Below are 13,410 nucleotides of genomic sequence, written 5' to 3'. Positions count from 1 at the left end.
CATTGATAGAGGTTTTATTTTTGCTAAATTGTGTTTCTCCTTTGAAATACTGAACTCCTTAGTACCCTTTTTTGATAAGTGAAGTTTGTTTATTCCTCCTTTTAGGTGGAAATTCAATATCATCAAAGCTATAATCATAACAGAAATAATAAGTACAAGATCAGGTAAAGAAAAAGTTCATAATTCACTTTAAAATAAAAAATTCATCAATATGTTAAATTTTTTTGCAATTTAAGTGAATTTAAAATTTTCATATCACAGCCCTAAGCACAAATTGTTTTCTCAAGTCAATATTTTCTTGGACATATCTACTAATACAAAAGGCTACAAGGTGATTGCAAGTATCCTCAGCAGCTGTGAAGAGAAAGTATCTGATTTAAATAAGCCACAGTCATTTCTGGATAATAATCAACTTCACTGTCTTTCACTTGCAGATAACAAATGGGTCATAAATGATAAACAAAGGTTTCATTATTTGTCCTCCCCTTCAAGAATTAAGTTTGAAGGGTTATCCTAATATAAGCATCAAATGGTATATTGTTTTATAAAGAGCAAGGAGGGAGAAGTGGAGAGAACTGCTTAAGTCATTAAAAAAACAGATTCAACATTGACAGTGGCAATTTAAATCTCAAAAAACAGCTATGTGATTAAGACTTTCACTTTACTTATTTTAATTTGCCACAACTGCTATTGGCAGTTAGTATTTTAGACCTTCCGTATTTTAAAATGGCATATCAATAACAACAACAATAACAAAACAAATAAGAAGAGTGTGAAAGTCTTAAAGGGAAGCAGAAAGCAACTAAGCAAAGCATTTCTTTCTGCATAAACATCACTAATGTCAAGTTTTCCACCTTACTAACTGATTATAAATCAATTCTCTCAAGATTTTGCAGTGACTTTAAAAAAATACGTTTTCACTTAGGTGTTCAATAGATTCAGACTGAAACAATATTATCACCAGGAACGCATTTCTAATAAATAAAATTTATATCTCTATTAACAAATTAGAAGTCATTTTCTAAAAATTTGTGCTGTAAGCTTTCCTTAATTCTGACTGTTCAGTAATTAAAAACTATAAAAGGAGGATGCATTTAACGTGATGATACTCTAATACCACAAATAGCTAGATGTAGTCTCTGCTGAGGCATCTTTGTTACAAAAGAAAGAGAAAGCATTGCTGATAATCTCAGTAGGATGTAGAATAGATGAGAGTGCAAATGCAAGCAGGACTGCACTAAGGAAAAATACAAAAAAACAAAACAAAAAACCCCCACAAAACAATTACCTCGGGTGATGCAAATCCTAAATATTCCCAATCCCATGTTCCACCAGCAAAGCTACAAAGAAATTAGACATACCATTTGATTTATTATCAGTACTACAAAGTATACATAATCACACCCTTGCCCTTTGAACATTTCTAATTCTTCTGCTTGGAACTTGCTTAACCAACACAGATCAACTATTATAATTAAAATACTTTCACCATTTCTTTCAAATTCTAAGTTGCTTTATGTATGTGTAAAATGGTGGAAAAAATAAAAATCACCATGTTAGAGTATTTTATGATTGCCTCTATTTTTACTTAGTAAGTAAATTGAGTATTTATGTAAAAATGGGGTCAAAGGAATTTAGTAAAAATAGGGCCAAAGGAATTTCTAATGCTTATAATTACTAATAAGAAAGCATGCTTCAATTTATAAAGGCAGGAATAGTGTTAAGTATCTGAAATGAAACAATCAAAACTCAACTGCTCTTTAGTGAATGAATTTGTTTTATTATTTGGCAGCTGGCTGGTAGGGGGGATCCAAATCCATGAACTTGGTGTCATAAGGCTGTGCTCTAGCCAAATGAGCAAACCGGCAAGCCCTAATGGATGAATTTGGATCACTTACATAACTTTATAAATATCACATTTCTCATTTCTTCACAGCTTCTTAACACAAAAGTACAAATATGACCATAACAAGTTGGCAAAGTTCACAAATTCTATATTATGTTTATGACTATTATATTCCTACAGTAAATTACATATTTGAAATGATGCATTAGAATACTCTTTGAATTATGAGTTCACCCAAAATGTGAAATTAACCTAGCCTAATTTAGTCTAAGGAACTACACAGTGACAACAAAAAAACAACAGGAAAAATAGAAACAGTACTGAGAAGAAAATCACCAAAAAGAAGTTAACATACTTTTATCAGCTATCCATATTTTAGGTGTAAGTAACTTGCAGGAATATGAACCCTAGTTGGATAAAAAATAAAAAACTGCTGGCATCTGTGGCTGGCGCTAGGATGATTTCCATAGTGCATGTCCTTTTTACCTGCGCCTTGGAGCTTCTGGAGAGTCTGCAGGAGCAACTCCACGAGCCACGGATGCCAGGAATTCTTGCCTCTTCTGTTGTACAAGGCATGCTGCCTTGATGATCTTGTGACGGGGTGTGCGAAGGTAAGGCCTATTGACTTTTTGGGCAAGGTCTTCAGTGACCATTTCTAGGTCTGTCTATGGTGAGAGAGAGAGAAAATTACAGGCTGAATAGTTTAGTCAATAGCAAATCCACACTCTATCTGGTATCTCAGTTAAACCTAACTCTTTTGAAGTCAGAATTCAATCCAAATTTTGAAATAACTTCCTGTTCAACACTGTACATTTTTTCCAGGTTATGAAAGAGAAAGAAGGATCATCTTAAAAAAGAAAGAAATCATCTTAAATTCAGGGAAACAGCCCTCATTTGATAGGCATTTATAGCAATGCAGTTGGTACAGATAACAACGTAGTGAGAACAGCAGCTGTCTACAAGGAATTTATAATTTGTCTGTGTGAAAAAAACTAGTACTTTTGAAAGCACTGTACAAATAAATGCATGATACTGTGGTGAAGAATATATATAAATGCTGAAGAAACTTGAGGCAATGCAAGACTACTGTGATTTGGGCTTTATGGAGAAAATGAATATTAAGCCTTGAAAGAAATGTAGGATGTAAACTAGTAGAGGGCAGTTCAAAGGGATGACATAAAAACTGTAAGAACAGTAGAAAGTTTGGCTTCAAAAAAAGAATGTGCAATGAAGTTGGTTAGCTATAGTGATGTCGGTTGGTTTAAGTGTTTTTGTTTTTTAAATACTGTAACTTTTTGAGTTGTACTTTTGAAATAAACTGGTAAATAGCAGCTTTCTCATCTAGTATGTCATGTGGTTTGTTTCATTTTTGAAGAAATCACATAATAAGAAATAGGTCAGATTTCAACCTCAACCAGTTTAAAACAGATAAATAAATGTTGTAGTAAATGTTTATATAGCTCAGAACTCATTTGGACCGCAGAGTGACAAATTTAATCATAAAGAAAATTTCAGGTTATTACTGGTAACTTTTCCTTTATTTTAAAATAATTTTAAAAATGAAAACAAAATTGTTTTACTAATTGCACCCAAATTAGATAAAACTTAGTAAAGTGGTTGGAAAAGGGGGAAATCTGTTTTTCATAATAACTGCTACCATTTAAATGTAATTTTAAAAAGATATCTTACTTGCATTAGTTCAAAAATTTCTTTCTTTGTGCTTTTAGGTTCTAAGAAAAATCCATATGGATAAGAACACTTGAGAATACGTCGAGTTTTTAAGAGCACATGAACTGCATCTTCAATGAAAGTGGTATCTGGACAGCCTCCTTCACCTATAAAAGTAATTGAGGCACAGTAAAATTTTTTTGCAAATATGCTATTATAAAATTAAACAACTATGTTTTCTCTTGAAAAAGTAAGGAGGACCCCTAAGAAGAAACTGAAGTAGCTGTATGATAATCCTCATTTGAACTGGACTAAAAACCTGTATAAAACACTCATGTGTGCCATACATGTGTTTATACATGAGGCATATGCTCCAGCAGCCCAGGGGAACTGATGGCAGCCATGAAGAAATGCATACACTCATCCTGGATTCTTTTCTTACCCTATTGGTAAGGAAATCTAGTTTTAGGTCTACCCAAAAGTACCATGCTTTACTAAGTTTTTCATATTATCCCCAGTGGAAATTTACTACTTAAGAATCAGAACAAATGCCTTTGCTAAGTTGCTTGCTAAAAAAACCGTCTAATTATAATTAAAACAACACTCTGTAAAAACAACACTGTAAGGAAAAAGATATGACATTTTCAGGAACATCTGGGTCACTAATGCTAGTAGTAAATAAAAAACTTACAAATAACGAATGTGGAGGAAGGAAGAAATTGCCTTAAAATATGAAATTATTCCTTCCAAAAATACCATTATAGCATTCTAACTTTTTCCTTAAGTACAAATAAACAGAAATTAAACAATAGAATCTAAATTCATAAGTACTGTTGAAAATCAGATTATTCTGCATGCTTGGAGAAAGAAATTACATGTGTATGTACACAAACTGATATACAGATGACTAAAACTTCTGAGTACACTCAATCCCAAGAGTAGGTATTTCGACTAAGATGTAAACATCAAAACAAAACAAACACACCATCCCCACTTCCTCATTATGGTAAGTGTGAGAAGTGTGTGAAGCTTTGTTTTTTCCTTTCCAATTGTTTATCTTAATTCTTTTTCATATCTTACCATGCTGTTTGAAACCTCCAGAATGTTGAACAGAATCAATAATATCTACAAATATTTATTGAGTGTTTACTATGTGTCAGTCAAGGTTCTAAGCACAAGGGATACATTAGTGATGAAACAGACAAAAATCCCTGCTGAAGAGCAACAGAACATGTGAGGGTGTTTTCCTTTCAACTTTTACTGTGGACAGTACTTTAAGAGTTTGGTATTTGGCATGATATAGTTTGTCATTAATAAAGTCTAAGAACTAATAATTAACAAGGAGACATTGACACTTTCTCCCCCACTCTAATTTATTTAACTTATGGTTACTGTCTTGTTTAGGTAATTATCGTCATGAAAAGGTGTTAGTACTCATTATTTTTATAAACTGGAGCAAACGCAAGTGTAATTGATCACATTTTTATGCTTAAAGTGTACCTTTCATATATAAGCTATAATTATTTTAAAAACGTGACTTTTTAAAACAAACATACCAAACCTATAGTCTGGTAATTGTGGGATATTATATTCTAATGATGCCACCAATACTCAATCCATATTTAGGAATGTTCTTTTATAACTTCCAATTTGGGACTCACATGTTAGCCCTCTCATGGCTTTGCTTTTTGACTCCAGTGTTAATTATTTACCAGCAAAATGACTTCTCCCCAAATTGTACTTGACTTTCACTACATTAGGTTCTCTGCTAAATTTCTTCAAATATCTTTGGGTATTCAGTTACATGACAACTGGGTAGCATATGTATCTTGCTCCTTTGAATAGGTCAGGGATGACCTTTATGGTGCATCCACTTTTTCTAACATTGTAGAGCATTAGCAGTGGTAAACAGTAAGCAAAATCATGATGTGTTTTCATCTGGTAACAGTATAGGTTGCACTGAGAGGAGAAGGCTAGGTGCTGGGTGGAAATCCAATCACAGAGGCCTCATGTGTTAAGCTACACTCAGGGCTTCAGAAAACTCAAAACACTACCAGAACAAGCTAATGGATATAATGCATTCCTTTAAGGGCCTAACCTCCTATGAGTGAAGTGACTTAAACACATAAGGATATTTTATATTACTTATCACACATACCACTTATAACTTACTTTCTTTGAGAGCTCTACTCAATTGTTCCATCTTTTCTTTCGCTGTTTTAAGAAGGCGTTGTTCTAACTAAAGGAATAGAAATAAATAATTTAAACCATTCTCTTCATTTATTCACAACAGTGTAGTTTAGCTCATTTGAAATTATTTGAGACATACCTGATAACTATGTTCATGATTTTTAAATCTTGTGTAATAGTGCATAAATCTGTCAAGTTCCTGAAATCGTTTGTGTTTTTTCTCAGCCTAGGAAACAAAAGTCCATGAATGACTTATAACAATTACTCGGTATTGAAATTGGTTTTGGGGGAGATCATTTAAAGTTTTTATTAGTAATAGGTAGTAATGCATACAGATTTGTTGATTATTTTGGGAGAAAATAATAACCATTACATTTTAAAGGCTCCCAGAACAAATTCTTGCATTTGTATTCTCCATGACAAACCAGTGAATCCACAATCCTAGGGTATTAAGGCAAAGATGCTTCTCAGTACCTATGTTTATCAGATCTTCAAAGTTTTATTATATGGCTTATTGCTATGGATTGATTTTTGTCCCCAACAAATTCATATGTTGAAGCCCTAACCCCCAACGTGACTGAATTTGGAGATAGGGCCTATGAAGATGTGATAAAGGTTAAATAAAGTCATTAGGGTGGGGCCCTATTCTGATAGGGCTGGTGTCCTTATAAGAAGAGGAAGGACACCAGAGGTCTCTTGCTCTTCTTCCTGGCCACATGAGGACACAGTGAGAAGGTGGCCATCTGCAAACCAACAAGAGTGTCCTCACCAAGAACCAAGTCAGCTAGAACCTTAATCTTGGACTTCACAGCCTACAGAATAGCAAGAAACAAATTCCTCTTGTTTAAGCCACCTCAGTCTATGGTATTTTGTTATGGCAGCTGAGCAGGCTAAGAAACTGTATGCTATACTGTCGTACTGTTGATATTATATTAAAATTGTTTTTAAGTCTTTACAGAGGCAGGCTGGGATATATAAGACATTTCATATCTTTACCAAAATAAAAAAAGGAAAAAAAAAGAAAAAAAGAAAAAGCTCCCAAGCTTATAGAGCTATTTTGTTTAAATTAAAGGTTACTCTAAAGTATATCCAATTTAATGCCTCATTAAGATGAAGATAGGAAAAGAAGAAATGCAAAATACTTTCAATGACATTAAGTGGCTTAAACAGAGATCTTGGCTTAATCAGTTCTCTTTACCTCAACTGTCATTTCCTTGGATTGCTCCTCCACATGCTGAATAACTTCATAGCGAGTACATCTGTAATAACCTCCAGTGGAAGAACTATGTTTTTTCCATTCTTCTAGGCAAATCCAGCAAAAGTCATACTTGCACTTCAAAACAAAACATATACGAAAACATCTCCCCATGTTAATATGCAAATTATTTTCATCTTTCTAGTCAACCAATTTGTAAAGATTAAACAATCCTGCCTGTGTGACCAGGAACAAATCTCACTTTCTCACACTTCCTCTGGAGACTTTACCTGCATTATGGAAAGATGTGGGGGTAGTTTAAAATTATTGTTTCTAAAGATAAATTAAAATGTAAATCATAATATTATGAAGTAATCATAAGGAATCATTAAAAATATTAATAGGATCTTCTTCCAAATAATAAAAACAAATAAAAATGTTTCATTTTTCAAGAGTGTGGTAATCTGACATGGGTCGATGAAGTACCACCAGTCTATTTGAAAAACTTCTGGCAACTTTGACAAAAGGTCTCTAAGTAGAACAGCTGACATAAAACCTGCTCCCCATTACAAAAAAAAAATCACGTATCATAATTAGCAGACAATGCCAAAAATATTAGCATTCCAGTATGAAAATATATTCTTTTCCTTTATGCTTATGGATTTTGAGTCAGTTAGAAAGATCTTCCCATTCCAAGTCTATGTTGTCTTCTGGTACTTTTATTGTTTATTTTTTTTTAAGAAACATTTAAATCTTTGAGCCATTTGGAATTTATGCGAGTATACAGTATACATTCAACTTTATTTTTTCCCACACAACTGTCCAGTTGTCCCGGTACCATTTATTGAATAGTTCATGTTTCTCCACTGGGTTGAAGATGCTACCTTTACCACATACTAAATTCCCAAGTATCTCTGCCTATTTTCTGGGCTTTCTCTTCTTTTTCATTGATCTGTCTATTCATGCGCCAGTACCATACTGTTTTGATTACTGAGGCTTTATAATATGGCTTACTATTTGACAAGGCTAGTTCCCTCTCATTGTTCTTTTTCAGAATTTTCCTAGTAATTCTTGCTTTGTTTTCCCATATGAACTTTTTTGAATTAATTCACCTACATGCAGAAACAAAATCTATTGGTATTATTGTTGGAATCTTTCTAAGAACTTGGTTGTCTTTCTATTTTTTTGGTCATCTTTTGTGTTCCACAGAGGGCTTAAAAGTTTTTTTACATATAAATGTTGCATAGTTCTTGTTAATTTTATTCAGTTAAATGAGGTCTTTCAGTATATATCCTATCTGGATGTCGTTGGCACATATGAAGGCTATTACTTTCTGCATATTAATTTTGTACTCTGACTTAATTGAATTCTTGTTTGTAGTAGTTTTTCAGTTGATTCATGTGGATTTTTTAGGTATACAATCATCTGAAAAAAGTGATAATTTTATCACCTCATTTCTAATTTTTTACATCTCTAATTTCTTTCTGTTGTCTAATTATGCTGATTGGTATCTCTAGTCCAATGTTAATACTGGTGATGGAGGGCATACTTATCTTGTCCTTCAGTTTAATAAGAACGCCTCTAGTTTCCCCACTAAATATGCCAGCTTTTGGACTGATGTAATTTATTTTTATCATACTAAGAAAGAATCCATTCTATCCCTATTTACTTGAGTGTAACCATTCATGTATTCCTAGAATAAACCCCACCTGGTCAACTGCTCTTTTAATGTGCTCTGCTGGATTATGTTTGCTAGTCTGTGGTTTTATTTTCTCTGCAACCTCTTATTTAGGATTTCTGCATTGTTATTTATAAGTAGGATAAATCTACAGTTTTCTCTTAATTTTTATAATCCTGTCAAGTTTGTGTCAAGGTTCTACTCACTTTAAAAAATAATTTTAAAGTTTCCTTTAAAATTTTTGTTTTTTTAACTCCCTGGAACAGTTTAAATGACATTGCAATTACCTGTTCCTTAAAGATTTCATAACATTCTACTGTGACACTGTTAGGACCAATGCTTTTAAGGAGTTTAAGGTGCGGAAGGATCTCTGAAAGACTCTTTTCTTTCTTCTATGGGAATGGCTTTATTTGGATATTCTAGGTTTAGTTTTAATAAATTATATTTTCTTAGAAAATCAATCAATTTCAAATCTAAGTTCAAACTAACTTACAAAGTTGAGCAACATTATTCCTTATTATTTTAGTTTGGTTTGTTTCTCTGATTATTTCCTTTATTTCTTATATTGTATATTTGAACTGCCTTATCTCCATTTTTTTCTTGATTGTTAGCTTAGTGGTTTATCTATCTTATTATTTCTTCAGAAATCTACTTTTTAGATTTATTTATTAGTTGCATTACTTTTCAGTTTGTAACTCACTGATTTCTGCTTTTAAAAAAAACAGACTTTCCTCCTGGTTGTTTTCAAGTTCATTTTGTGTTTCTAAATTTGAGTCATATCCTTAACTCATTTATATCATTTTAAGTGAATAAGGCTATGCATATTTCTGAGCATTGTTTTAGCTACAGCACTCTGGTTCTGATAAAGTAGTATTTTCATTATCCTTGTTTCCTAGAAATTCTTTAATTTCCATTTTTATTTCCTTCTTACTCAAGAGTTGTTTAAAATAAGAGTTGTTGAGAGATTTAAAATAACCATGTGAAAAGGTCTTTTGTAATCTTATTATTCATTTCTATTTCATTCCCTTTATGATCGGAAGATGTTTGTACATTTTATTTTTTCTGGAATATTATTTAGGTTTTCTTTGATGATCAATGGTCATTTTTTGTGAATGCTACATGGGTACTTGAAAACAGCGCAGTCTACATTTTCAGGAGACGAAATTTGAATATACAGTAATCAGATACACCTTGGTAATTATGGTATTTAAGTCTTCTACATCTTTACTCATTTTTTGCCTGCCTGATATGTTATGGACAGAGAGCTGAATTAAAGTCTCTGTAATCATCTAGCCCTTTACAACATGCACTTACACAATACACTGCAAACTACTTTCAAGGCTCTGACAGTATAAAATTCTTATTCTGCATGGTATAAACAACCTGTGCCTACCAAGTGCGCCACGAGCTCGGCCCCAACCTGTGCCTGATTTGATACAAGTACCCTTCAATAGAGTTTTACTGATTTCTCAAAGTTAGTGGCAAACCTTTCTACAAAACAGCTAATTACATTCTATGATGGGAAAAAGAGTACAGAACTTTAATAATTTTTATTTGTAGTTGCAGCAGATAGTTTTACACAGTCAAATGAAGAAAATTACTGTGTGATTTAAAATATTTAAAAATGCAAAATTAAATAGTCCCTTGAAAATTATCTAAAGATAAATTAAAAGTGTTTTTAAAATAAATCCATTTATTTTTAGAGGACCACATCTGTCATTCTTTCAAAGTATTTAATAGACTAAACTGCTTACTGAATCATAATCAATACTGAGGCATTAATAAAGGTATATTATAATTTAGTCATTGTGTTAGAGTATGGATTAAATTACACCCGACATATTGTTCCCCCTACATATTAAAAAATACTCTAAAAGTATACAATTTTGCTGCAACTAGATTATTACCTTCTAGATGGGTCTTCTATGCCATAATAAGAACACTACTTTTCTGTTTCTATTGTTCAACGCAAACACTTCAGATGGTATATTAAATAAGACTACTACATTTACATAGCATGTAAGAAAATGTTTCTTTTAAATGCAATAGAACCTTAAGCAAAATCTGCTTAAGTTGGATTACCTTATATCATCAGCCTGATTAATTCATGAAAATATTCATTCACTCAATACATACTTATCAGTTACTTTGTACTGGTAGGTGCCATGAAGGAAATAATGTTGGATTTTGTCTTGGTAGCTAACTGCTAATTTCTATGGTCAATCTGTATTTCTTTACACATCTAGGTAGTCTATATCTGACTCTCCAAGAGAAAAAAAAAAGGATATTGGAGATAAGATGACAAATAGATAAAGTAATTTTGGTCCCATCCTGAACTGAACTAACAAGCACTTCTGAGTATTTTGTTCATAACTCTGTACTAGGTTTTGCTATCTGACTCTTCTACTGCCTCACTAAGCAAATTAATTTGTGTTAATTTTATAATAATATAGACTTGGTTATCAGTATATTTTACTGAAATAATCTTAACTATCTGGGTTTTTCTCATATCTTAAATTAGAAAAACTTACATTTTCCTCTCAACAATTTTAAATAACCATTTTTAATATACATATGACACTGCCAATGGAAAAAAATTAGATTATTACAATTTTAAAACAAATATGTTCATAAATGTAGGCATGGATTAATAAAATATTATTAATCTAATTCAAAAAAATTTTTTTGAACATATAGTAGTTTTTTTCTGTGCAACTAAGTCAGGAAGATATATTGTATCTAGCCTTTGGTTCTCTAACAGTGATTTTTTATATTAATGATTTTTCAGCCAAGTGGATCTTTGCTGGCATTTTCATTTTCAATATATTAATGAATTACCTATTTAATTGGTTTCATCAGCACACCTAAATTCTGGCCACTGCTTTGGGTACCTATATTACACAGATCCCTATATAGAAAGGTCATGGTTTGGGCCTTGAGTCTGAGCTTTGTGCTCCAAAACCAGCTTTGCAAGAAATCTATATAAGGTAGAACATAATACCATAGAATCCTTACACTTACTTACTTACTTACTTATTACTTACTTTTATTTATTTATTAATTACTACTACTAGACCACCGAGGAATACGGTAATCATACAGTTTAGTTTTGTTTTGTTGTGGTTTGGTTTTTGGTGGCTGGCTTCTACAAGGATCAAACCCTGGACCCTGGTGTTATTAGCACTACCCTATAATCAATTGAGCTAACTGGCCACCCTCCTTACCCTTACTTTTAACATTCACTGTGAATGTAAAATTTATCAGTATAAATCAACACTTTGTTATTCAACAAAGAATGTAGAATGCACTCTTCTAGAACCTATCTGAAACCCAATAAGATTTTTATGCTTGTAACACTTCTGCTTTGGATTGACAATAAAAGTAAATTAAGATTCCAAATGCAAAGCATGCAAAATCCTCTTTAACCCTCTTACCTTTGCACACTGCATGTGATTGCAGCCTTCATTCTTCTGTATTGGAGACTTACAGTTAGCACAAGGCTTGGAGTTAGTTAGCAACCAAAGACAATTGGCAGCATCCTCATAAGCTTCACTAACTCCCACAACTTTGGGATATTAAGCACAAACACAAAAATAAATGAGTTACTGTACAACTACAGGGGAAAAAAACCAAAAAACACCCAGACTTTACTTTGCAGGATTTCTCTCGACTTTAATCATATATTTATTTTCCTATTAGGGTCTATGGCAAAGCTTTTAAACTGTTTCACTCTGAATAGCATAATTATAGGAGCTCTATTCCAAAAGCCCTTTTCATGAAACCTCATTTAAAGGAGATTTCTCCATAAACTTGTGTTCAAATAAACTGGGGAAGGACAAAAACAATGGAAAAAAGGCAATATGTTACTCTCTGTTTAAAGTAACTACTGCATCAAAGAAAATTATAGAAAGAACGGTTACTTTAGATAATTTCTTAAATAGGTCAGTTGCAAACATAATTACCAAAAACTCTTCATCCTAGCAAAAAGCATGAAATATCAACATCTTTTTTATCCACAATTATTTTGGATAAAGTAAAAATGAATACTATGTGATATATCTAAAAACCAAACTTATCACTGCTTCAAGCCTGCTCCTTTCTCATGTCCTGGTAAATGACACCATCATCTGCCCAGAGACAATCCAGGAAAAGTATGATCTTCAACACCCTCCTCTTTCCCTCACTCACGGCATCCCATTGATTCCACCTTTTTCTCTCTCATCCGTTTCCACTCTATTCCCAGTTCTTATTGCTCTAGTTAAGGTCCTCTTGCCTAGACAACTAAAGCACAGAAAACCAAACTATCTGTCCGTCTCCTTCCCTCTTCCATCCCCAACTATACTGCCTGCACAATGATCTTTTTAAAATACAAATCTGCTTAAAATCTTTTAATTGCTCCCCACTAACTACAAGACAAAATCAAACTGTTTTAGCAAAGAATACAAAGTCCTTCATGATCTGGCCATCTATTTCATTCTCTATACCCACACCAACCTTACCGTTTTCATCTTCTTAAACTGAATTTATTCTACTATAATTTGAGATCGGCAACCTGAAGGAATGCCATGGTTTTTAAAGATTCTAAAATTTACATTTTACAAGCTACCCGCCCCCTCCCTCCAGTGGAGAGTTAGGGGCTGGAGAGAATTCTAGATTCACAATTTAAAAATTATTTTTTCTCCAAGAATGCCAGTAATCAAGTGCTTTTGTTTTCTACTCTTTCCTAGCTTTAAGTGCACTGGAAAGTCCTACCTTTTCTCTACTGAAAAAGATGTCAGAAAATCACTTCGTAATCACTGAAAGTGGCCCACCCAATCAAGGCTTTGATTACAT

The 13,410-nt window shown here is 32.8% G+C and overlaps 1 protein-coding gene across 4 annotated transcripts in view; it reads right to left on the bottom strand.

Annotated features, from left to right (window-relative positions):
* Nucleotides 1-13,410, bottom strand: part of ANKIB1 (ankyrin repeat and IBR domain containing 1) — a 160,535-nt gene that overhangs the window by 8,005 nt on the left and 139,120 nt on the right. For all 4 annotated transcript variants that reach the window (XM_063100255.1, XM_063100254.1, XM_063100256.1 and 1 more), the window contains 7 exons: nucleotides 12,012-12,142; nucleotides 6,903-7,037; nucleotides 5,844-5,930; nucleotides 5,687-5,753; nucleotides 3,536-3,681; nucleotides 2,333-2,511; nucleotides 1,289-1,340 (listed from right to left, as the gene is read on the bottom strand). In XM_063100255.1, coding sequence (XP_062956325.1) covers nucleotides 1,289-1,340; nucleotides 2,333-2,511; nucleotides 3,536-3,681; nucleotides 5,687-5,753; nucleotides 5,844-5,930; nucleotides 6,903-7,037; nucleotides 12,012-12,142 — 797 coding nt within the window. The remainder of the gene's footprint in view (nucleotides 1-1,288; nucleotides 1,341-2,332; nucleotides 2,512-3,535; nucleotides 3,682-5,686; nucleotides 5,754-5,843; nucleotides 5,931-6,902; nucleotides 7,038-12,011; nucleotides 12,143-13,410) is intronic.

The sequence above is a fragment of the Cynocephalus volans genome, chromosome 6 (assembly GCF_027409185.1).
Source record: "Cynocephalus volans isolate mCynVol1 chromosome 6, mCynVol1.pri, whole genome shotgun sequence".
Lineage (NCBI taxonomy): Eukaryota > Metazoa > Chordata > Mammalia > Dermoptera > Cynocephalidae > Cynocephalus > Cynocephalus volans.
Note: the sequence above shows the minus strand (reverse complement) of the source record. Positions and strands in the feature narration are given on the sequence as shown.